This window comes from Diorhabda sublineata, chromosome 2, assembly GCF_026230105.1.
Source record: "Diorhabda sublineata isolate icDioSubl1.1 chromosome 2, icDioSubl1.1, whole genome shotgun sequence".
Classification (NCBI taxonomy): Eukaryota; Metazoa; Arthropoda; class Insecta; order Coleoptera; family Chrysomelidae; genus Diorhabda; species Diorhabda sublineata.
In genome coordinates this window covers 39969749-39996219 of record NC_079475.1, presented here as the reverse complement: position 1 = coordinate 39996219, position 26471 = coordinate 39969749, and the positions used below count along the sequence as shown (strand labels likewise).

Sequence of the window (26471 nt, the reverse complement as noted above, 5' to 3'; positions counted from 1 at the left end):
TGAAATAAATATAAGAACGAAATATTTCCATTTAATCTATTTTTCACCAAAAAAAAGTTCATAGGACACATTCTACTAGAATAATAATTCGCGTGATGCGTAGGTGCTTCATTGACTGTATTAAAATAGTTAATATTAAAATTTCTACTGAAAGTAACACGAGGTGTGGTGTGTCTTCCGACATTTTCATATTTTCACTTTATAGTGTATCGCAGTGCTTCAGAAGGTAAGAGCTTTGGAAATTTTTCGTTAAACCATTCACACTCGAAAAATTGAGATTCAGAAGGTCTTCAAGTCCCAAAATGATACAAACTCTTCAGTATTAGATATACAATGTGTTGATAAAGTAAAGTAACTTACTAATAGTGCAATTTTCTTCCATTAAATGTGATTATTATTTCTAATTGTTATCGGGGAGAATTATTTGGAGAAGACAATTTAAATAGATCAAACCATTTCGGTTTGCTGAACCATTAAAAAAGTTTCTGTAGTAAGAACCACAACTCATTGATGCATTATCACACTTCAGGCTTGTTGTCAAAATTATTACACGTCCAGATTTATCACTTTTAGTCTATTTTTTATGGATATATCTAAAAAACAATTGCGAGCAAGCCAGAAAATGATACTGGGGATCGTCATTAGTTCCTGCTCTTTTTTTTACATTTCTCATTATTTAGGTTTTAAAGTTTTTTCATTTATTGAACATTCTCTGTATCCACTTTCTGTCTGCTTGAGTTTTTAATAATTATAATTTGTTTTATTAACGAAACTTGATATTTTAGTTTAATAATGGATCACAATAAAGATAACGCACACACTTCTAAGAAAACTCTTCCACCAGGTATTCTTAGATTGGATTTTGGAAAACCGAGATGTTTAACTGCCGAATTCAAGTTTCATCAAGAGGTTGGTATTTAATTAAAATTAAAACTATTTTATGATAAAGCAACTTGCTTAAAACTCTAAACTACATCATATTCAATAATCAGACGAAATTAAAATGTCAAAATCAAAAGGAAGTGGCTACTGTTACTTTGCCTCACTATTTGAATGTCTTCACCAAACATTGAAGAAGACAATGCAAACAGAGTGAACTAGAACTCACAAAAGATAAGAAATTTAATGGAGATTGTTCAGGAAGTATCTCCATTGCCTAAAACCATGACCCACATCATTCGAAGCAAATCAAAAGAAAAGGGAACTCGGTAAAATGTTTGCTATGTACAAAACACTAGATATATTTGAGAAGAAGAGAATTTTTTGTTTTCCACACTAAATATGAACTAATTAATTGAGTTTGTTCCTATTTAATTTTTGAATTTTTGAAAATATGTATAGAAAAAATTATGTAGAAGGTTCATAGAATAATTGAGGGAGTCTCTATTTGTGTATTTGTATATACAACACGAAATTAAAAATTGTATGATGCTTTTAAAATGTTCATACTTCCAAAGTGATGTTTCTTTGACGTTCACAAGAAAAATTATTGCATTACATAAATCTAGAAATGAATGAAAATTTCATATCACAAAATCCCAGAACAAAATAGTATGTTTGAGCAAGACAGCGTACACAGTTTTGAGTACATCGAAATAATAAATATAAAGAAAGTTTATTGAGTACAATTTGGAATATCTTTTTCAAAAAAAAGTTAATAAATAGTTCAACAAAGACCTGAGCAACTCAAACATAGATGTTACTAACAATTCTTGCTTATAATGATAAAGAAATTACCAAAATTGTTGCATATTTTAATGAAGGACTTTAAGAAGAATAATTAAGAAAATCGTGCTGCCAAATGGTATAAAAATTGTCCTGTAGATATGACTAAATTGAATAAATGTACACGTGCAGAAAATTAACTGGTACAATCGACTGTAAACTTACAAATAATTACTGAATCTATGAAAACGTTTTGGAAACTTCTCGAAGAATAAATATTATAGAAATACTTTTGAAAAAATTAGAAAGATTACAAATGACCAATATTGGAAAGACTGTCAACTGGAACAACGGGATATTCCACAACTTCTAACGAGAAGGAAGCTTAAGACATCTAATAGTCTACAAATAATAAATTATAATGCAAGGACGATGTGGAAGTTTCTAAATAGGTTTTTTAATCATATGTCTTACTCATTATCAGTCCTCTCTTAAACTCGTCATACCAATGACTCGTGAAGGACTGTTGCACCCGTTCAATATTTTATTTGAACTTGAAATTATAGTGGATAATAACACGCACATTTTCTTTTATATGTAATCTATGATATACTGAATACATTGTTTACACCACCACTACACCAACACTCACAATTATAATGTTTGACGCGCGTTTCGTTCACCAAGTTATCGTCTTCAGAGACTGAAGGTAAACTGAACTCTGAGGACGATAACTTGGTTATCGAAACGCGCGTCAGACAGTGTAATTGTGAGTGTTGGTGTAAACAGTATGTTAATTATGAATATCACCAACGGTTCCAGAAATTCCTACTCAGGACTCTATGACAACAGCGACTCTTTCAGGCAGAATTAACTTGTAAACTCGGATTTTTCTATTTAAATAGTTTCAGGATTAATAATTTAACCACAAATAAAATTTCTGCGATAATGAAGATTATTAATGTTACCTTTTAGGAGCGGTGTACATATACCAATCACGTGTTTGAATTAATTCTCTTTTTTACCCGGTTTTCATCTTTATTCGCGACACGACACGAACAGGGAGTGTTTCAGTTAAATGCTCCGTATAATGTGAAAACGCTATTAGCAATTAATTTTTTTCCTTGAAACGAAAATAAGTGAGTTAAATAATTCGTTGACAGGGATGATTTGCGTTAATGATAAAAAAAAATGTTCCCTCGAGTGCACCGACAAACCTAACGATTTGCTTCCAAACTAACTTGATTAAGTAGTTACAAGATAATTTGATATTTGATAATAAATATTTTCTAACCTAAGAGGGCGCTGTGACATGATTCTGATGTCATCTGTCAATTTTATTTATATAAATCAGTGGTAGGGTCGGTACTTATTTACGGTATGGAAGGTTGGACATATAAGAAGGATGGAATTGATAAATTAGAGGCTTTCGAAACGTGGATACATCGACGAATACTTAAAGTACCCTGGACAGCTAAACTAACTAATGAAGAGATACTAAGACGTGTCAACAAACAACGAGAACTCTTTGAACGGCATATTTAGTCGGTAATACATGCCTCAAGGAATAGATAATGTCATCGTAAACATTCGTTAATGGATTGGTAAAATTGATTGACCATTTGGTGTGCAATTCGTGATTTTAGTCATGTCTACCACCAAAAAAACCCTAGCAATCAATGATTCGTAATACTCTCCTGTTATTTTTCAACCTTTTTAAATGATCACTCTCCAAAAAAAAAACGAACGTCATCACTTTCTAGATGTTTTGGACTTGTTCGAAGCTGGTTCATCCTTTGCAATCCACTGTTTTTCAATTCAGGAGTGTAGTCGTGGCAGTTTTCATCTAAAGGTATTAATCAACACAAAAATTCGATTTATTCTTCTGGTCCAAAGTGAACAACCACTGGTCTTGATGCGTGGTTAGCTCAGGCATGCATAATTCTTCGGTAAATAAATGGCAAATACGTTGTTCTCTCTCGATAATCTTAATTCGACGGTCGTCCAGAATGACTTGATTAACTTTTTCGTTTATATCACTGGTTGCCGCTGTTTTTGGGCACACCGAACACTGTTCATCTATCAAGCTGATATAGTCCAGTTTGAGTTCGAGTTAATTTACAGTCGGCATTGAACAGAACACCAATAACGTCATAGCTACTTTTGAGGTTATGTTTAGGGTATGCCTCGATTTGCTGAGTCGATTTATACGTCGGAAAGTCCTGAGAATATTTTAAAACTCACCTATGTGTATCTGAAGTGTCCTTAATCTTTTAAAATTGGAAATAGATTATACTTGTGCTTAGGAATTTCGAAAATTGTGTAGCTCACTTTTAAAAAAATATTTTATACTAAAAAGAAGAAGCAAAAACTGTCATGTCAGTAGGTATTAGAGATATTTGAATTGCCAATAGGCTTTTTTTAGTAGAATCAGCAAGAAAAGATGCTGAGGCTTCAATAGAAATCAAAATAAACTCATGACACTCATAAGTTATTTACACGCGGACAGTTAGTTGAAAAGCAAGAAAAACCATTCGAAGATAATTATTATTACAATTACAATTATAATTACAAAGTTACATAAAGTTTCGTAGTTACATAGTTTCTTTGTCTGGACTTTCAAGCCTTCTACAGGTTTATACGCGGCTCGAAAGACCAAGCATTGTAAATATGTAGTTATTCAGATGTAGCGGGGTAATCAGTAATTGAAGAATTAATTTTTAGAAGTTGTCTTGCATATTTCAAATTTTGTAACATATAACAACTAATACTCATTTCTTTATGCTTCTAAATGGTCTTGATTTTAGGTTTCTTTAGATTTAAAATTAGTTTCTTTTATAATTTTTTAAATACAGATGAAAATTTGACGTTTCGACTTTTTTAAATCAAAAGAGATCTAAAATCAAAAACATTTTAGAAACTCAAACAAATGAAAAGGTCTAAGAAAGAAAAAATTAAAGGAATCTATTTATTTAGCTTCAAATTAATTTTTCTACTTTAAACGTCAAAAAACAAAATGAATGGGACATCTGGTTTCTCTTGAAACAACCCTTGATCCCACGGCACTTCTAGTAACCTAATCACCTTTAAATCATGGTGCAATTTTAATCTTCTCTATCTCAACACCACCATTGATGTATCTGTAAAATTCTTAGGACTTGTTGTGGACAATTATCTAAAAAATTAAGTTCCTCCAGCTTTGCGCTGAGATGACTGTCCAAAGAACTGAACTTATCCACCTCCTTAGCAGTCTATTATGCCTTTATTGAATCGCATCCCCGATATGCACTTCCCTTCGACTTCTTTAAAAGATTAAAACTGACTGACTGACTCTTCATTCCTTATTAATCCTTGAATCCGCTTAAGAACGCGGAGCACGACCTTTACCTACCAATTTCACGTTCGTAATTAGTTAAGGGCTCAATATTTTACAATGCAAAAAATGCACAATCACTTGCTAATTGAAATCAAATCGATATCATCTTTTCCCGCGTTCCGCAATAATTTCAGGGCATATTTAATGGAAAGTGCCTTCTACTTTGTATTCAAATAATAATATTTAATTCCGGACATCCTGAATACTGTTTTAATTTTACTAATTATTACCTATTACCTATAATTTTGTTGCTTATTGTGATTATTCTTCTGTATATTGAAATTTTATTTTATTTATATCTTTATTTTGTTTATTTTTATGTTTTTTTTTTAGTTTTCAAAAGCTCTTGTCTATAAATTGTATCAATTTTTTGACAAAGCATACTAGTAAATAATATTTTTGTATAATGAAATTGAATCTGTTAGAAAAACAATTCTACACCCTATATTCAATAAACAGAGCAGCGTGCTAGAAAACAAGAAAAATAAATTTTGTTTAGACGTCTCACTAAATCACAACTAAACGCGATCTCATACGGAGCCCATTAGCTTATTGGTCAACGTAGTTCTGGGGTTCTGGCTCTACAAGTATGAGAAAAAGAGAAAAGACGAAATTAAAAAGAATATTTCGCTATTAACTGTTTTTTCATAGAGGTGTGGTTTAGATTGAATAAATGCGTGTTCGAAGGTTTCCCATGATTTTGATTAAACTCTTTTAACCCCTCTTCCCAATCTCGGGAAATGAACGAAGTGAAGGAATTTCCTTCCATTCAAATAAAACTTAGTATCGAGTTCGTGCTTGTAAACCAGCGAATGTGTAGTGTATCAACTAAATTGATTGAAACAACAGGTAAAATCTAAAACCTAATCCAAAATTACGATTTTATCGGACAATTTGATTTTGGGGTGTTTTAAACGTCAGTTTATCATGAAACGGATGATCCAAAATTAACTTTTTCAAATTATTCAACTTTTTACAATATTATGAAGGGTTTTGGTCGAATGATTGAAGATTGGAAAAACTCGACGATGATGATGAAGAAATTATCAACATTGTCGTCGCGCGTTGGCAATTCCTCATAATTTTTTTCCTTTTCCTTCTAAGTTACTGTATCACTTTTATAGGAATCGACTGTTTCTTCACATTTCTTCACAAGGTTAACCAAAAGCATTACTTGGTAGAAATTGCACGAGTTTTTTGTTCTTTATTCATTTTTGTTCATACAATTTTCTTAAACAACTTCTCCAACTACACTTTGACGCTGACACGTGTGAATAAAGACCGCAGTATGTGTAAATGCAATATTAGAAATATATAAACACATCTAGAAGAAATTTTTATATCATCTTTACTCATTAAAATAAGTACGAGGATGGTCTCAGAAGTCTGACTTGGATAAGGCTGCAATTGATCATCGTTATGTAATACAATACTTTTATTTGAAAGGCACAACCAATATAAAGGCTGCAAGAGATTCTATTTTGGATGAGACTGCTCCTTCGTTATCAACTGTAAAATATTCGGTAGCAGAGTTCAAACGAGACGAAGACCAACATCGCTGAGGTTGACCGAATGAGGTGACGACTCCAGAAATGTTGAAGAAAATCCACAAAGCGGTACTGACTGAAAGTGAGCGAGTTAGCAGAAATAGTAAGCGTTTCAAAAAGTGCAGTACATTGCATATTAACTGAACATTTGGACATGAGAAAACTGTGCGTAAATTGGAACAAAACATTTCATAACCATGGATGAAACGGGGACTCATGATTTCAAACCCGAAACGAAAGAACAACCAAAACAATGGACTGAAACGAGAGAACCGGCCCCAAAAGCAGGAAAAGACGGTTCCATCTGCAGGCGTCGGTTTTTTGGAATGAGCGTGGGATAATTTTCATTGACAATCTTGAAAATCTTCAACATTTGAGCTGCAATGATGTAATACACCTAAAAGTACTAAAAGACTCTCGTAGAAGTACCTGGCCTGACCTAGAGATGGCGGTAGTTGCTTGAAAAAGGCCACTGTATTAAAAAGTACACAATTTATACAGCAAATGTTCCAATTTTGAAAACACCTCGTTGTTTGGTATTTGTTTGGAAGCCATCACTAGTGAACGTTGTGAAGATGTTTCCATAGAGTTTTTTGGCGAAGAAAACAGGCCAAAATGCCTCTAAGAACAGTGTTGTTTTATCAAGACAATGCACCAGCTCAAAAATCCGTTAAAGCAACGGCCAAAATTAATGAATTAAAGTTTGAATTGCTATCTCATGTCTCCTATTCGACAGATTTAGCTCCCTCTGATTATTTTCTGTTCTCAGACTTGAAAACATGCCTGGTGCAATGAAGATAGAAAAGTGTATGGAGCTAAAAGGAGAATACGCTGAAAAATAAATATATTTCTTTCCAAAAAATTTTGTTATTTCTTTGTAGAGCCGGGTACATCTGGGATTATCCTCGTACATCGATGTAGGCAACATTGAAACCATGCAAAATAGCATTTTCGATCTTGAAAATTTAATTTTTGTACAGATTAAGCCCATAATACTCCTCAATAAAATCAAGTTGCAAATAATATCCCAGAAATTATATCGGAGTTCATTATTTTCCTTATCAAAATTAATAATAATGTTACTTATTGCTTCATTTTCCGTTGGTTAGAATTTAAGAAAATCGTATTTATATTTGAGATTGAAATTTTCCAATTCATCAATTTTTAAAACATCCCTTAATTCATTAAATGTGTCTTTTGGAAAATGTTAAACATTTGTTCAGGAGTTAAGGTTTTCATTCAAGTTTTGCGAAATGTTTTGGTCTGATATAGGGCTGAGGTTTATGATTTCTGGTAAAAAAAATCACCTAGCTTCATCACCTGTCGGGAGTAAAGGTTAACAAGTTCAATTAATTTTCTTACACCCTCTTTTCGGGGTAATATTGTTCTAATAGTGATTGACTTCGTCATAATTGTTCGTTGTAACCTCTGAATACCTTCTGCCATCCCTGTTATCGTTTAATTCAGGATTCAAAAGAAGTATGTTGAAGCAAACATAGATGTTGATTGTCTGGACTAATTTGCTTTGATCCTGGATTCAAGCTTTCGCCGGCTTGTTGTCCAATGAATTAGCCTTTTGAAATTCCAGCTATTTGTATGTTTACCCGGTTTCCATTACCAGGTAACTGCACTGCACTTCATGACAATACCTTTCCCACTAAGACAGTCTTTACTCCATATGTGTAATCAGTTAAATCGAGAAATTAGTTGATTTGTCACTATTTGGTATTAATAACGTCCTATAATTTCGGTTCTAATTGATCAATTTTGGCAAACTTTACCAACATAACATTCGTACTCTATTAGCTTGTTTGTTTTAATTAAAATGCATTTAAATGAAGATATAATCGTGATAATAAACTTATCTTGATGTCTTAGGGCGAACCAACTTCTCCTCAACCATCCGATGATCGTCTATCAGTTACATTTGCTGATGAATCAGTGAAAAGTGATAGCTCCACAAAAGTTAACTATTTCAATCCTCTATCATTCACAATGGATGTAATTAATACAGGTGAGCTGCTTACTTCCAAATTTCTTTAAGGTTTGACCAACCATCAAGTGGCAAATCTTTCAATTTGTTATTAAATGTCTGTAGATGGAGAAGATTCTGACCAAGAAGATTATTCTGCTAGTGCGAATGTAATTATGCAAAGAAAAGCATCTACGAGAAAATCAAAACGTAAAAATAGAAGAGCTAGTTCACCATATAGTCCGGATGTATTGCCCAACGCTGATAACGGCCCAAGAAGATCTTCAGTTTTTACCAATTCATCGGGAGAGTGAGTAATTTTTCTATCACAATAACATCTGCTACCAACAGGGCTAATCTTCATAAGATTTGCTTTAGTATTTGTATCAGTTTCGTACAAAGTAATGACCTCATAGCCAAATACATTTCTGCAAAGCTCTTTTTGAAACTTCTTTCATCTTAACTATCGAGACCTTCTCAATGTCAGGAAGGGTATCATCATATAGAATGATCTAGAAGACTCCAATTTAGAGCATTTGTCATGATTGAACGACCTTTATACCTTAATGAAGGCATGATGCAATATTTCTTGATCAAAAGCATGCACAGTTGAAGTTCGGCAGATTGCTTCATGTGGAAGACCTCGCAAATACAACATTATCGATTTGGTGACAAAAAAATAACGTCACAATTCATTATTCAACTGTGACTAGGCTAACTGGTCGGAAAAAACCTCCAAAAAGGAGGAGGAAGACACAGTTAATGATGTTGGAAATCGATTTCAGTACGGCCATCACGATGGATGAAAACTTGGTAGCGGAAGCGACGCAAGAAGAAATTTTCGAAAATATCAAGTTGCACAAAGAAGTTTTGAGTAACGTTCGAATGCAACCTTGGAATATGCGGAAAAAAATCAAGTTGGTCATTCAAGCTAAGGCCTACATTAAAAAACACGAAGGGGTTTTGCAAGAAAGATTAGCACAAAGCCATTCTACGAGAGATTTATTGGCACGTTGGCATATTCTATTAATCAAAGTGAGTTTTTTTTTAATGACTATTCAATATGAATAAATTTAATCAAAGAAAAATTGGAAATAGAAAAACAGAATAAGACGTTTTAAATTGTTTTCTTAAATTTTTAGAAATGGCAAAAGTTCAGAAGGGAAATGCTAAATTTGTCTATGTGGTTTATACCGTGGGAATTGAAAATTAAAGAGATCGAATCACATTTTGGATCCGTGGTAGCGTCATATTTCATATTTTTGAGGTGGTTGTTATGGGTTAACGTAGTGGTTTCAGTTGCACTCATTTCATTCGTAACTATACCTGAGGTAAGTATCGTACAATACATTCAATCATTATATTCTAAATTTCTACAATTAACCGTCATCAGAAGGTTTCATTTATACCAAATAAAGTTTACGATTGTGTATTTTCTACAATAAAAAATGAGTATTTTGAGATATTCACTATTGCTACTACTTTAAGATCAACGGAATTGAACTGTAAGTATTCGATTTTTAAGTATCGAACCATCATCGAGCCATACCTGTATTTAAAAGGGTTAAGAGGTAAGCAGATTTACGATGCTTAATACCCTTGGTGATCAATGTACTTCGTATGCGACCGTGAAAAATTGGACTACAAGCTTCAAAAGATGTAAATTTTCCATTGAAGATGATGACCGATCGGAAAGGCCAGTTTCTGTGTCAGTCCCCGAAAATATCGATGCAGTTCATGACATGATTTTATCAGTCAATTTGGACATGAGAAAAATGCCTGCAAAATGGATCCCCACATGTTTGAATGCTGACCAAAAGCGTGCAAGGGTAGAAGCATCGCGTTCGATCTGTGCTCAATTTGAAATCTTAAACCGAATTGTTACTATGGATGAGACTTGGGTACATTTCTACTATCCAGAAACAAAGCTACAATCGATGGAATGGCGACACTCCGGTTCTCCAAGACCTAAGAAGTTTCGTGTCCAAAAATCTGCTGGAAAAGTTTTCGCTTCAGTTTTTTGGGATTGCCATGGAGTAATCATGATTGATTTTTTGGATAAAGGTAAAACAATACCTGGAGATTTCTATTCGACATTACTGGCCACTCTATGGGAAATAATTAAAGAGAAAACACGCGGAAAACTATCCAAAGGTGTTTTGCTTTTGCAGGATAACGCCCCTGCACAAAAAACTCATGTTGCCATGCAAAAAATTCGTGATTTAGGTTTTGAATTAGTAGAACAACCGCCTCATTCGCCAGATTTGGCTCCGTCCGACTATCATCTCTTTCCTCAACTGAAAAAAAGTTTAAATGGTCGTAAATTTTCTTTCAACGAGGTGATAATAAAAGCTGTGGAGGTCTGGTTTTCGAAGCAAGAAGAAACATTGTTTTTTAAAGGTTTAAAGACGTTGCTAATTCGCTGTACAGATCGATATTGACTGGTATTGTGAAGAGATACAGCTTTGGCACTAATTTTGGATGAATGAATAAAAAGTGCCTTCAGGAAAACCCATTTTTTTTTGTAGAAGTAATTTAGCATCATTACAAAATACCGCATCATCCTCTAAGGTAAAGATTTCTCGTTGATTGTCATTTAACAAATCCCAAATCCCAAACGAGATCATTCAAATTAGATTGAGCTAGAAGATAAGTCCCTGGATACAAATGACAAAAACGAGGACTAGTTTGTCAAAAAGTATTTTTATCTGTTCTGTCGCTATTGATACATACAGGAGATTTTGTATTATTGTTTCGAGGTACTGGTAATAAGTGTAAAAATGACTTTTTTGCTACATTTGCGACGAATCCATTCAGTTTGTAGTAAAAAATTGACCTCACGAAGATTATTTCAAGTCAAAATTAACTATAGACATCTAAATTTTGATAGTAACTGCCAAGATCATTAAAAGGTAAAATAATAACTTACTAATTTCAAAGAACTCGTCCACTAACATAAACCGAGAAGCCGATCCTGCTCTATTATGTTAATAGAATTTCAAGTTTGAAAAATGCCCAGAGAAACCATTCACTTTTTGTTTATTAATACACAGCGGCAGTTTCCTTATATAACTTATTTACTTTATGTTGTGACTGTTTTTATTGGATCAATTTCTATTTGTTTACGTCAATTTAGAAATTTCAAACATTCTGGATATGATTGTTTATATATAAACGGATATTTAACAGCCGTAGTAATCAGTAAATAACTGGAAGTCAATAAATTATATAAGTGTTTAGTTATAAGTTAGTGAATAGTTCAGTGTTTAGTGCACAGTTTAGTGATTTTATATTAATATATAAATAAAATTAAGTGAGTAGGAAACATCATGTGTATACATTAACCCCTCTGTCGAAATATTATAAATGAATAAGTAAAAATATTACAATTTGTAACGTATAACGTGTGTATCAGTACAAGTAATTAGAAGAAGAAATGATGTTTGTTATACCAAGAATAAAGAGGAAGTATCTAGAAGATTCAGTACTCATATCTACCATCAAAAATGGTTCCAGTACCTCATAGTGGACATTCTCAGGAGCTTTCTTGATCATATTTTAATGCTCGGTTGCAAATAAAATTGAAAAGTTTCTGTGAAGGCTCTTCGCAAAGAGTTTGAAGCTTTTGAATACTCATTTTTCTTCAATTATCAGATACTACAGTTGCAGCTGGTATTTTTGTAGGTCCACAAACCATGAGAGTGATGATCAATGAAGAATTTAGAGATTTTGTACAAAAAATAAACGCGGCTACGCTTTAAAGCAGTGGTTTATAGTTTTCTAGGCAATAAGAACCTGAAAATTAACTCAAAAATATCTTGTAAACTCATGGGTTGCAGATTTTCCCTTCAAATACATCATCACCTAGATTAGATTAGATTTACATAAAGATATTATGAGTTTAGAACGTTATCAAGGACAATATAATGAGGACAGGATTTGGATTGAAATTTCCCAATTTCATGAGAAACTATCAATATTTAATGTTTATTCGAGCTTTTTTTTATATATTTGGAGATTTATCTTCATTGTTCTTTGTAAATAGAATGGATTGGCTCCTTCTTTAGTTAGATATAATTTACGGAATTTATTTGTGTAATTCTAATTAAAATTGCTTAATAAAAACAAACTCGCTACAGTATGTATAATTATTATTTATATTATACTTTCAAAAACAAACTAAATAAATTATGCTTGATATGCATTTCAAAACATATTGCGTGAAACAATAAAATATGCCCGTGAGGTTGATTATATTCAGCGCCCTAGTGCATTTAGTGGAAATATATGGCAGTTTTTTTCCAATAATTCACCCAGATCGTTTGTATAATTATTATCCACCGGAAAATGAAGTGACGTTTTATTTATATTATAGGTAAGTGCAGTTTCCATTGAATTTTTATATTTTCAAATTATTTTTCACGCCAAAGGATCAATATTGAAGCCAATAATAAAATTACTTGTTCAACCATATCAACATTAATCATTAGAGCGATTAGGGTTGTCATCTCTAAGACTTGGCAACCGGGAAAGACGCGGGAAACCCCGAATTTTGAATCCACAATCCTTATCAAATTTAGGGTAAATCTTTTAGAACAATAACTTTTTATCAGCAACTATTCCGCAAACTTCTTTAAGAGCTTCGATTCGTACTGTGTAATTGACGAGAAAATATAAATTTTTGAGGTTATGAATTCTATATTTTCTGGCCGTAAATCGTATCCGTGAGGTACTGCGTTGTTAATAACATGTGCAGGACATCCCACACTAACCATGTTTGGGTTTAGATTTACTTTCAGCTTGTTTAAAACAGTGTAGATTCTATATTTTCAAAATTTTTAAACACGCACTACAAATAAACCCCTGGTGGACGCACCCCGCATCAGGATTTATCCGAGGAAGTCAGTTCAAATATCTAACTCATACAAACGTCTCAAATTCGTCAAAAAGAATGAGCAAAGAAATGATTCAGATAAGCGAATCAATTTTATTCATCTGGCACCAAGAATCAGTAATGAAAAGCCACCAAAAAACATTCAGCATCTAAAGTAATATCCTAATGAAAAAATAATCGAAATCTTATGTAGGAACCACACTCCACATGAAATCATCATTGATGATGACGTTTCTTTGGAAAATTCGCCATTTGATCCCGAATTATCCACTAAAATTATTATCCATGGATGGACCAATGGAAAAGATACTCCTTGGGTAAGAGAATTATCAGAAGGTAAGTAAAATTTGGTTCGAGTTTAACAATAGATCTTTTGGAAAGAGCTTTCCACTTTCATAGAATATATATTGTAGTATTAGGCTCAAACCAATTCTGGAGCTGATATCTTTGAAACATGGTTCTGAAAGTCTTTTTCAATTTCTTGATATGCTAAAAATCTGTCCGCGGATCTTTTCGTGTTTAATCTGTTGTATAGTAGTGTTCAATATCCTAAATCGGTAAGTCACGTGCTGATCTTTTTTAATCGTGCTGCTCTCAGCATCGATGTTTCATCACTAACGAACGCACGACCATTACGAAATTCTGCAAAGCACTTGGGAAGAGTCTTTTCTGGTGGTGCTTAAGTACTAACAGTTCCATGAAGCAATTTATGCATAGTTGTTAAGTATGAGCTTTATTAGAATCATAAAAAATCATTAAACGTAAACCTTTCCATTTTTGCTCTTAGCTAGCTTCTTTCAAACGTTCACTATCAACAACTCACTCAATTTCCAAACTGATTTAGCAATAAATAATTTATTTACGCCACCCATTGTTTAATCGTGAAAACTTAAAAAGGTGCCATTACACGCGAATAGAATACAAAACTTTTTCCACAACGTTAATTGAACTGATTAACTTGACACGTAAATTATTAGTGACAATAACTGATTTGTGTAGTTTTTCATAACAAAATACTCGAGATTTCACTCCTGCGACATATTTGAGTCAACAATTCTTAACAAACTGTCAACTATACATTTTTCTACTAATCTTTATTCAAATATCAGTTTTAGCAACAACTGGTAAATGGAATGTAATTGTTGTTGACTGGGCCCCTTTGTCTCACTTTATTTATGTCGAGACTAGACTTCACGGTTACGTTGTGGCAAAACAGGTGAAAAAGTTCGTCCAGTTTTTGGAAAGGATAAAAACTTATGCGTTGTCGAATATTCATATTATCGGTCACAGTATGGGCGCCCATATTGCAGCTAAAATTGGCCACGATGTTCAAGAAGACGATAATAATTGTAAAGTAGGGAGGATTACAGGTGAAAGACTATTATTTTTAATCTGAAACTCAAATTTTTAATTTATTCCTAATTGGTAATTTAATAGACAAAATAATAGGATAAGACTTTTACAGCTGCTTCTAATAACGATTTTTCTTTTGGTCAAATACTCTTCCATTGCAAATGTTCTTCAATACAAACTGCTTAACGCTAACTAATGATCAGCTATTTGGTTCATTATTGATATTCAGCAACCTCCAAAGGTCCAAACATTATTTGACTTCTTTACATTTCGCTGCTAAACATCTTAGAGATATTAAAAATACATTTAGGATTGGATCCAGCTGCGCCTTTGTACGAATGGCCTCATATCGAGTCATTAGATGAAGTATTGGATCCTACGGATGCATCTTTCGTCGACGTGATCCATACAAACGGGGGATATGTTGGTATGATTACCCCAGCAGGTCATGTTGATTATTATCCTGATGGTGGTGAGAAACAGTGGGGATGTTATCTGTGTAAGTTGTATAATCGATATGTTTACCAGACTTATTTCAAGTTGTTTCTTCTTTCAGTAAGTTGTAGCCATATGAGAGCTTGCGATTTATTTATAGCTTCCGTTAGAAAACCTGATTTGTTCAAAGCGTATTCGTATGAATCGTGGTTGAAATATATGAATAACACGTCGCCTTATTTGGAAGCTTATCCTATGGGTATAGCAGCTTCTCCAGAAATTCCGAACGGGATATATTTTCTGGAAGTGTACGATACTTACAAGCCGTACGTATTCAGTGAAACTACAATAAAAGATAGTTTTGATGGATATTTTGAACAGATGTTAGAACATTTAATTGGTTGAAACAATAATCGGTAATTTTTTATGTACAAAATGTTTTTAAAAATCAAATAAATCATTAATAAAAAATAGTCTTGTCTCTTTTTCCGTGCCTCCTCAATCAGATAATTCTTTTCACTTTGTTTTCAGTTGATAGTTGGAAACTTGTGGAGGAACTCCTGATAGGATTGGATAAAATCGGTGTCATACTTTGTGATATCTAGTAAAACTGCCGACTAGTTTGTATTAGCTCCAAAATTTACATTTATTTTATTGAATATTTTATAGAACATTCTCTATAATGTCATGTTTGCTTTGGAATCCGGATTGGTGTTGCAGTATGAAGTATTCAACAACATTTTTATAGATAATTTTTGTAGTATCTTAACGGTGCTGAAATCCAAACTGTTTGCTTTTCTGTCCTGATTGTTATTTTGCCTCAAATATTTTTATTTCAATATGCAGTACATCCTTAAGATGCATCTGGATATTGACTTATTCCACTTTCTTCATCTAATGTATCCCGCGAGCAAGTTTTAAACAATTCTTGCAGGATGATGTCTGTTGATTTCGATTGATGTCCATTGAAGTCGATCGATTTCGATTGTTAGCTAATATTGAATGATGTCTTTTTATGCATATTGAAGTAATTCGATTGTCAATTGTTGTTGAATGATGTCTTTTGATGCATATTGAAGTAAATTTATTGTCAATTGATGTTGAATGATGTCTTTTGATGCATATTGAAGTAAGTCGATTATCAATTGATGTCGAATGATGTCTTTTGATCCATATTGAAGTAAGTTGATTGTCAATTGATGTTGAATGATGTCTTTTGATGCATATTGAAGTAAGTCGATTATCAATTGATGTCGAATGATGTCTTTTGATCCATATTGAAGTAAGTTGATTGTCAATTGATGTTGAATGATGTCTTTTGATGCATATTGAAGTAAATTGATTGTCAATTGATGTTGAATGATGTCTTTTGATGCATATTGAAGTAAATTGATTGTCAATTGATGTTGAATGATGTCTTTTGATACATATTGAAGTAAATTTATTGTCAATTGATGTTGAATGATGTCTTTTGATGCATATTGAAGTAAATTTATTGTCAATTGATGTTGAATGATGTCTTTTGATGCATATTGAAGTAAATTTATTGTCAATTGATGTTGAATGATGTCTTTTGATGCATATTGAAGTAAATTTATTGTCAATTGATGTTGAATGATGTCTTTTGATGCATATTGAAGTAAATTGATTGTCAATTGATGTTGAATGATGTCTTTTGATGCATATTGAAGTAAGTCGATTGTCAATTGATGTTGAATGATGTCTTTTGATGCATATTGAAGTAAATTGATTGTCAATTGATGTTGAATGATGTCTTTTGATGCATATTGAAGTAAATTGATTGTCAATTGATGTTGAATGATGTCTTTTGATGCATATTGAAGTAAATTGATTGTCAATTGATGTTGAATGATGTCTTTTGATGCATATTGAAGTAAATTTATTGTCAATTGATGTTGAATGATGTCTTTTGATGCATATTGAAGTAAATTTATTGTCAATTGATGTTGAATGATGTCTTTTGATGCATATTGAAGTAAATTTATTGTCAATTGATGTTGAATGATGTCTTTTGATGCATATTGAAGTAAATTTATTGTCAATTGATGTTGAATGATGTCTTTTGATGCATATTGAAGTAAGTCGATTGTCAATTGATGTTGAATGATGTCTTTTGATGCATATTGAAGTAAGTCGATTGTCAATTGATGTTGAATGATGTCTTTTGATGCATATTGAAGTAAATTGATTGTCAATTGATGTTGAATGATGTCTTTTGATACATATTGAAGTAAATTTATTGTCAATTGATGTTGAATGATGTCTTTTGATGCATATTGAAGTAAATTGATTGTCAATTGATGTTGAATGATGTCTTTTGATGCATATTGAAGTAAATTTATTGTCAATTGATGTTGAATGATGTCTTTTGATGCATATTGAAGTAAATTTATTGTCAATTGATGTTGAATGATGTCTTTTGATGCATATTGAAGTAAATTGATTGTCAATTGATGTTGAATGATGTCTTTTGATGCATATTGAAGTAAATTGATTGTCAATTGATGTTGAATGATGTCTTTTGATGCATATTGAAGTAAATTGATTGTCAATTGATGTTGAATGATGTCTTTTGATGCATATTGAAGTAAGTCGATTGTCAATTGATGTCGAATGATGTCTTTTGATCCATATTGAAGTAAGTTGATTGTCAATTGATGTTGAATGATGTCTTTTGATGCATATTGAAGTAAATTTATTGTCAATTGATGTTAAATGATGTCTTTTGATGCATATTGAAGTAAATTGATTGTCAATTGATGTTGAATGATGTTTTTTGATGCATATTGAAGTAAGTCGATTATCAATTGATGTCGAATGATGTCTTTTGATCCATATTGAAGTAAGTTGATTGTCAATTGACGTTGAGTGATGTTTTTTGATGCATATTGAAGTCGATTGTCAATTAATGTCTTTTGATCCATATTTTGTACCTCTTTTGAGGCAGAAAATTAAAAGTTCGTGTATTGGTAAGTTGTATATGAAAGCTATATTTTGCTTTCTGCCTATTTTCAAACCGAAATATAAAGAAAAAACGATTTCTGCAGGAAATCCGTCCATCCTATTTTTGTTGCTGAGGTATTAAAACAGAGAATCACTTATAGGATAATGTTTACGTAACTTTTCAACGGTTTTTTTTCAATTATTTTCCACAATTGTCGTAGATATAAACGCTAATTAGTGAAAATATCTATTTCTAGTATTTAATAGCCAATCCTTTGGATTTCCAAGATCGGAAAGTTATATTAGAAGAAGAAAAATATAACGCTACAAATTTTATGACGCTTTGGGAATTCGACGGGCTTCTCAAATACACGCCACTGTTTTATGGGTGGTACTCGAGTGGGTCATCTGGAGGTTATAAAATGCCTATAGCCTATTTCGTCACCGGACTTGTTGTCTACGGATACAGTTTTTTTGCAACATTGAAAAAGTACGTGAACCCATCCATTGATCCGTTAATTTTCTAGTTACCTATTCGTTTGAATCATTTCTTTTAGTCCATAATTATCATTTGGATTCATCCATTGCATTCTTCTAAAATTTTAGAATGGCTGAAAATTCTCGAATGTCGAAATTATCGGAAAAAGACGACGAATGTATTTTCACTTGGAAAGTGTTCACTGCGTGGGATTATATGATTGGAAATGCTGAAACGGCTCATAATAGAGTTGCTTCTATTGTCATGGGTTTCAAAGAAGCTTTACTAGAAGAAGCAGAAAAAAAGAAAGATACAGAAACGTGAGTTTAAGACGGATCCCAACAACTTTCTTAATCTACTCATTTTTTTTTATATTTTTTTTCATTCGTTCATGTCTCTATCATCTATCAAAGTATTTGTCCGAGATTAAATCTTCCATTTAGTGTTGAGCAAGACTAAGTTTGGTTTTGTTTCTTTGCAAGACCAAAACAAACAGGTTTTGTCTGGTTTTGGTTGTTTCTATTTCGATTTTCGAGTTTATCATCAATTTTTGTTTATAAATTCGACTAATGCTGTTCCTAGATATTGTTAATACGTTTTTAGTAATCAATATCGGCCAGTAATTCAGAATTTTTGTACTTGTTTACCAATGTTAATAAAATTTTAGATTTATCAAGCACCATCTAAAATTGTGATTATTAAATACCTAATTAGATCATCAGATATATGCAAAGACATTTAATTATTGATGTAAATACCACTTCGTATGTTTTAGATGGAGAATTGTTTCATTTCGGGTATTAGTAAACGTTATCGTAATTGCCTTATTAACTCTTTCTATGTATATAGTAGTATTGGTAGTGAAAAGATCTACGGATCCAGAGGCAGAGAGTACGTTCTGGAGAAAAAATGAAATTGCGATAGTAATATCAATACTAACATTTATATTCCCAATGATATTCGAAGTTTTGGGAATTTTTGAACAGTACCATCCAAGGAAACAGCTCAGGCTACAATTAGGAAGGTAATAATTTGAAAGAAAGTGTAAATGTGGATTAATATCTAGTTCATTCTTATATGTTTACACTTTTCATTGATATTTTCCTGTTTAAAAATTTTGATAGGCTTGTGAATTGATTATATCTATCGGATTCAATTAGAATCTCCTCGCAAAATCGATTTCGTACTTTGAATTGAAATTACTATAAAGTTTGAACAACCAGTATAATAAATATGATGTATTAACTGAATGGGATACAAACCCACGACAAACACCCATAAAAACGGCTATTAAAGCAATCCAAAATCAATTTTTTCCAAATTATATTTATGACTTCTTCATAACTAAATCTATTTATTAAGATTGTCATTCCACACATTTAATTCTTCACTTAATCATCAATGTATTGTGGCCTTTGTGTTTCTTCATTCCAAAACCTGATGTTAACTGGATCTTTTCGGATTATTTTATTAACATTACCATGAAAAAAATAAGGAAAACAATTCACACTTTGAGATTTTATTATTCAATTTACCTTTTAAACATTCTAAGCCGAATTAAACAAAAACATTTTGCTGTGTCATAGGAAAAGCTTCTGAGATTTTTGGTAAAACGCTCTTCAGAGTTTTTAGCACCAGCAAAATTTTTTTTGGTATCCATATCGTGAGGTAGCTTCATGTGTTTTACAGAGAACTTCACCCAAGTTAATATTTTCAGTACAAATTGTACAATTCGTAGTATGGAAGCCTTTGGACATTTTAATCCACGGATCTTCAAAAAACCTTCTAGATTTAGACGTAATGGATTTAAAAGAGCGATAAACACGACTAAAGCAGACTAAAAAAGGTTTATTCTTTCAAATTTTGAGCTGTAATACACCTAAAAGTACTAAAAGACTGTCGTAGAAGTACCTGGACTGACCTAGAGATGGCGGTAGTTGCTTGAAAAATCCCACTGCATTAGAAAGTACACAATCTATACAACGTATGCTTCAAGTTTAAAGATACATCGTTGTTTGGTATTTATTTGGCAGCCATGACTAGTGAAAGTTGTCAGTCAATTTGTAAACATGGACAAAATTAGTCCAACCAATATAAAAGCTGAACTAGATTCTACTCTGAGCTAGACGGGTGCCGCGTTTGCTCACAATGAAAGAAAAACAACGTCGTGAAGATGTTTCCATCGAGTTTTTGGCAATGTTTCATCTGCAGACAGGGTCATAGAGTCGGTTTTTTTCATTGACTATCTTGAAGAAGAAAACTGTCAACTGCAGCTTTTGAGCGAAGAAATCAGTCCAAAATGGCTCTAAGAAGAAAGTGTTGTTTTATCAAGAAATACACCAGCTCAAAAATCAGTTACTGCAATGGCCAAAATTAATGAATTAAAGTTTGAATTGCTATCTCATGCATCCTATTCGACAGATTTAGCACCCTCGGATTATTTTTAGATCACAGACTTGAAAAATGGCTCGAGGGTCAAAGATTTTCCAACAATGATGATAGATACTTCTATGACCATTTTCGTACAGTATATAGTTTAATGAAAGTAAATAATTTAATTATCAATCTTTTAGGATTATGATTCTTAATTTGGGGAACTTATATTCGTTAATATTCGCATTGATAGGTAAAATCGGCGACATGGTAAGTAGAAACTACTTCCAACGTTTTATATTTTATGAAAAAAATTGTTTTTTAGACTGAGGAACTTCAGATGTTTAAGAATACGACTTGGACGGAATGTCGTTTGGATTGTATAGACAGCTACAAATTCCCCGATTCAGATAACCAAATTATGGAAGTGATAACAAATGTTTCTACCAAAATCTTATCGAATATAACTTCATATTTTAATGAATCTGAATCGGATTTAGCTTTTTTAAATAACTCATTGATTAATTTCCTTTCCAATACAATTAATACTACCATAGATAACATAACCTATATTTATGAAGATTTAGATGTTACCGATTTGGAATCTAAGTTTGCAGATTATTTAACTTATCTTTTATATTCATTTCAAGATAACACCAATTCTACACCGATTGATTTTGAAAATTTAACAGAAAGTTTTACGACAAGTACAAATGTAGTACCCACAACTTATTGGGAAGAGATTAGTTCTACAATCCTCCCTCTACTCATGAATATAACTGATCGTATCGACGAAGGACGTTTTGATTATGATATATCAACTATTTTTAACAATTCTTCAACGTCTGTTACGACAGATTACGAGTCATCGACATCTTCTATTGGGTACAGTAATTGTACAAAAATATGTGATGATTTGGGTATCGAAAACTTGGAAACCGGAATGAATTATACCATGAAGGCTCGATTCCGTAATTTATGTTGGGAAACGATGTTCGGACAAGAATTGATGAGTATCACAGTTATGGATTTGATAATGACTATAGTGCCTTCACTGGGAATGGATTTTTTCAGAGGAATATTTGTGAGAGTCATGAATAGGTAAGATTGAAAATATGATACATATAATCAAAAATATGGAAGCCAGAAGCCAATGTGTACATTGTAAAAATCCCCATTTCCTAACTTTTACTTATATTCCATTAGATTAAAACAAGAGGCAATTTTAACTGAGTTTCAGTTCAATAATTATCAATTCTTGGTGGTTCTAGATGCTGGTGCTGGGATTTAGAAAAAAAATTTCCAAAATACGGCGATTTTAAAGTAGCTGAAAACATTTTATCACTAGTTAATAACCAAGGTATGGTTTGGATGGGAATGTTCTTCTGCCCTGGTCTAGTGGTTTTCAACGTGATAAAATTATATATTACAATGTATTTCAAAGGATGGGCAGTTATGACGTGTAACGTACCACCAGAAGTAATATTTAGAGCCTCCAGGTAAGAAGTTTTTCCAATTTAAAACTGTTTAGCAACGCTATGAAGAGACTGATGGTGCTGGAGATGCCCATATCTTGCTTCGTGTAAGAATTCGACGAGGATCGGCTCTATTATAAAAATAATGCATCGGCAATCAACCAACTTCTAGCCTAGTTCAGCATCCCAGTGCTAGACCATCCCATTCAATTGTCTGTTTTCAAAAATGAAATCATATTGAAATGAAGACAATCTGATCGCCATTTATTTGTCGAGTTTTGTTCTAGACATTTAGATGATGGAAAATTCATAATAGTATTCCAGCTTCGAAGAAAAAAGTGAAAGAGTGAAAAGTAAGGTTTATAATGATGCAATCACCACGGCATTTAGCGCTCAAAAATGCGTCTGTCTCTAGTTCTGCGATGAGAAGGCCTATTTCCATCCATAGAAGATGGTGATTGCGTAAAAACTATTAGAATCTGATTCCAATTCTCGTAGGAACGCGTGTGAGGTTGTGTCTGAATAAACTACTACTTTTTTCAATGATGAAACCCATTTCTATTTATATGGATCCATGGTTCTTCAAGAATTTCATCACTGTTTCAATGATTCGAGACCAGTATGTAAAAATGCTACAGAAATGTGTTGTTCGTGATTAGATGGACGATTTGCAGTAACCAGTCCGATCTTCCAACTAATCCCCTTGTGATTTTTTTCTATGAGGTTTTTTCAAAACCCCTGAACTCATGTGAACCTTCAAGGATTAAGATTATGTTTTTCTTCCAGATCTAATAACTTTTATTATGCACTTTTACTGGCTATGCTATTTCTATGCGTCTTACCTGTGGGTTTTACAATTGTTTGGATTCAACCATCTTGGCATTGCGGTCCATTTTCTAAATACCATAGAATATTTCACATCTTTACTAACACGATAAGAGACAACGTTCCAGAGCCCGTTCGGCGAGCTCTGGATTATATTGCTTCGCCGGGAATAGTGATACCACTTTTGGTACTATTGATATTGATAATTTACTATTTGATGTCTTTAACCAATTCGCTTAGAGAGGCTAACGAAGATTTGAAGGTACGGTAACAAATATAATAATTTTTTTTTATAAAATTTATCCACGTTTCCTTATTCATATACTTGTAGATTCAACTCCGTCGCGAAAGGACTGAAGAAAGAAGGAAAATGTTCCAATTAGCAGATAGAAGGAGAAGAGGAGGATCTGGGGAGTCAAACGAATTATCAAATACTCCTTTCAATAAATGGAAAAAGCTAATGGGGAATCTTCCGTCTGGTAAAAGTTTGGACGAAACTCCTAAACAGGAAGATGTTCAAAAAGAAGGAAAACCGGAAAACAAAAGTAAAGGTGAATATTTTTTTATTCTAACTCTATATATTAGCTCTGCGTTTCTCATCCTGTGGGAGACCCCAGCACACCAAAATAAAAAAAATTTCAATAGTTAAAGAGACTTCCTCGAGAAGAGATATTCGGCTTTAGTTGAAGAGACTTCTCGGAAGCTATATTCAGTCTTAGTTAAAGAAACTTCCTCGGGAAGAGGTATTCGATTTAATTCGAAGAGATTCGTCCTCAGGAAGGTCTCAGTTAAAAAGACTTCAACGAGAAGAGGTATTTGGCTTTAGTTAAAGAGACTTCTCGGAAGATATATTCAGTCTTAGTTAAAGAAACTTCCTCAGGAAGAGGTATTCGATTTAATTCGAAGAGATTCGTCCTCAGAAAGGTCGTAGTTAAAAAGACTTCAACGAGAAGAGGTATTTGGCTTTAGTTAAAGAGACTTCTCGAAAGATATATTCAGTCTTAGTTAAAGAAACTTCCTCAGGAAGAGGTATTCGATTTAATTCGAAGAGATCCGTCCTCAGAAAGGTCGTAGTTAAAAAGACTTCAACGAGAAGAGGTATTTGGCTTTAGTTAAAGAGACTTCTCGAAAGATATATTCAGTCTTAGTTAAAGCAACTTCCTCGGGAAGAGGTATTCGATTTAATTCGAAGAGATTCGTCCTCAGGAAGGTCTCAGTTAAAAAGACTTCAACGAGAAGAGGTATTTGGCTTTAGTTAAAGAGACTTCTCGGAAGATATATTCAGTCTTAGTTAAAGAAACTTCCTCGGGAAGAGGTATTCGATTTAATTCGAAGAGATTCGTCCTTAGGAAGGTCTCAGTTAAAAAGACTTCAACGAGAAGAGGTATTTGGCTTTAGTTAAAGAGACTTCTCGAAAGATATATTCAGTCTTAGTTAAAGCAACTTCCTCGGGAAGAGGTATTCGATTTAATTCGAAGAGATTCGTCCTCAGGAAGGTCTCAGTTAAAAAGACTTCAACGAGAAGAGGTATTTGGCTTTAGTTAAAGAGACTTCTCGAAAGATATATTCAGTCTTAGTTAAAGCAACTTCCTCGGGAAGAGGTATTCGATTTAATTCGAAGAGATTCGTCCTCAGGAAGGTCTAGGTAAGGGAACTTTTTCGCAGGAGGAAGTCTCGATGTGAGTTAAAGTTTATAGAACATGTATTCAATGGTATGAAAAATTAATAATTATTAAAGAGGAAATATTTTATCGCAAGAAATACGTATTGATATAATGTTATTATTATTACAGATTTCTTTCATAAATTAATAAAGCGAGCCCTAAGAAAATCGTCGACGTCCGATGATGCAGACGATGGTACTGACACAGAACAACATGATTCGTTACCTTATGACACAGTAGCAGCAAAACCTATTAAATCTTCTTTTTCTTGGGGAAGCGCAGATTTCCAAAACGTAGCTTTGAAAGCGCGGCAATTAAAAAAATCTAAACCCGAGACTCAAGTTCATCACGAAGAAACAGTAGATCAAAAACACGTACATATAAACGACAAACCTGTTTTAAGTGAAAAAAGCAACGAACCTTCGACTTCTAAAGGATTAAGACATAGTTTTGGTTTCAACAGACATATCAATATTAATGATGTGATACATTTCAATTCGGAGCCTTTCACGCCTATAACCGAAGTTTCTATAACTGATATTGATACAAATTTGAGAGAATCGATTGAAAACCAAACAGTCTCTAACGGAGTAAGACAAGATTCTGATTCATCGGTGTGGTCTGACGGCATTCCAATGATAACCATAAGTAAAACCGAAAGTAACGAAAATATTTTAAGTGTCATCAACGAACCGATAAGTTATGAAGATATTTCCACTTCTAGCAACCTATTTACGAAACAAAAAATCGGAGATAAAACTGAAGAAAATAATGATGAGATCGTTATAAAAGAAGACGTTCCTGTTCCAAATGCGAATATATTTAAACCAAAAATAAAATGTGTTCTCAAAAAACAAACAACGGAAATCGATGAAGATACTATAAGATATTTTAACGATGATATCGAGAAGAGTATTTCTGTAAACGATAAACTTAGAGCGATCGTTGATAGAGATTTTGAAGATACGGGTTTATCACCTGATGATGATATCTTAACTGATAAATCTTCTTCGGATACCGATCAAAAAGAGAGTAGTGTGGATACCGTTCTTCAACTATCGCTCACTTGAAGTTTATTCCATTTAGAAGCACTTCGTGAATAATTCATTATGTTAAAATGTATCGGCTAACCATAAATAATGTAAATCTTTTCACAGTACGAAATATATATATATATATATATATATATATATATATATATATATATGAATAAAAGTATAACAGACGTAGTTTTTTTAATAACATTGTTGAAAATATAAAAACGGGCTCTGTTGCCGACGCAACTAACGAAAATATCTATACAGCGACGTTGGCGTTAGTTGAGCAGTCGAATCAATCTGCAGAACTGCTATCAGGAGAACGCATCTCGTCCACACACTTCACTTGTATAATTTCGGTCGCAGATTGTAATTTTGCAAGTAGTACCTCGCGAATTAATGGTGGGATGTCG

At 32.8% G+C, this 26471-nt stretch overlaps 2 protein-coding genes across 2 annotated transcripts; both read left to right on the top strand.

The window, feature by feature from the left end:
- The first annotated feature begins 194 nt into the window (after positions 1-194).
- Positions 195-26168, top strand: LOC130440672 (transmembrane channel-like protein). Its single transcript, XM_056773936.1, has 15 exons — positions 195-909; positions 8467-8602; positions 8687-8870; positions 9346-9595; positions 9703-9891; positions 18464-18696; positions 18813-19004; positions 19460-19708; positions 21258-21327; positions 21383-22158; positions 22329-22556; positions 23319-23619; positions 23689-23908; positions 25151-25720; positions 25787-26168. The coding sequence occupies exons 1-15, from the start codon at positions 793-795 to the stop codon at positions 26089-26091; spliced, it is 4020 nt and encodes a 1339-aa protein (XP_056629914.1). The 5' UTR covers positions 195-792; the 3' UTR covers positions 26092-26168.
- Positions 12764-15715, top strand: LOC130453276 (endothelial lipase-like). The gene is made up of 5 exons (XM_056792920.1): positions 12764-12935; positions 13648-13790; positions 14564-14824; positions 15118-15306; positions 15364-15715. The coding sequence occupies exons 1-5, from the start codon at positions 12796-12798 to the stop codon at positions 15645-15647; spliced, it is 1017 nt and encodes a 338-aa protein (XP_056648898.1). The 5' UTR covers positions 12764-12795; the 3' UTR covers positions 15648-15715.
- Positions 26169-26471: the final 303 nt, after the last annotated feature.

Excerpts from the sequence above, each read along its gene's own strand:
- LOC130440672 (XM_056773936.1), top strand. The coding sequence starts at position 793 with ATGGATCACAATAAAGATAACGCACACACTTCTAAGAAAACTCTTCCA. Across the intron at positions 8,603-8,686 it reads AATGGATGTAATTAATACAG|ATGGAGAAGATTCTGACCAA; the intron begins GTGAGCTGCTTA and ends AAATGTCTGTAG. Across the intron at positions 22,557-23,318 it reads GTAATATTTAGAGCCTCCAG|ATCTAATAACTTTTATTATG; the intron begins GTAAGAAGTTTT and ends TTTTTCTTCCAG.
- LOC130453276 (XM_056792920.1), top strand. The coding sequence starts at position 12,796 with ATGCCCGTGAGGTTGATTATATTCAGCGCCCTAGTGCATTTAGTGGAA. Across the intron at positions 14,825-15,117 it reads TAAAGTAGGGAGGATTACAG|GATTGGATCCAGCTGCGCCT; the intron begins GTGAAAGACTAT and ends AAATACATTTAG. Across the intron at positions 15,307-15,363 it reads ACAGTGGGGATGTTATCTGT|TAAGTTGTAGCCATATGAGA; the intron begins GTAAGTTGTATA and ends TTCTTCTTTCAG.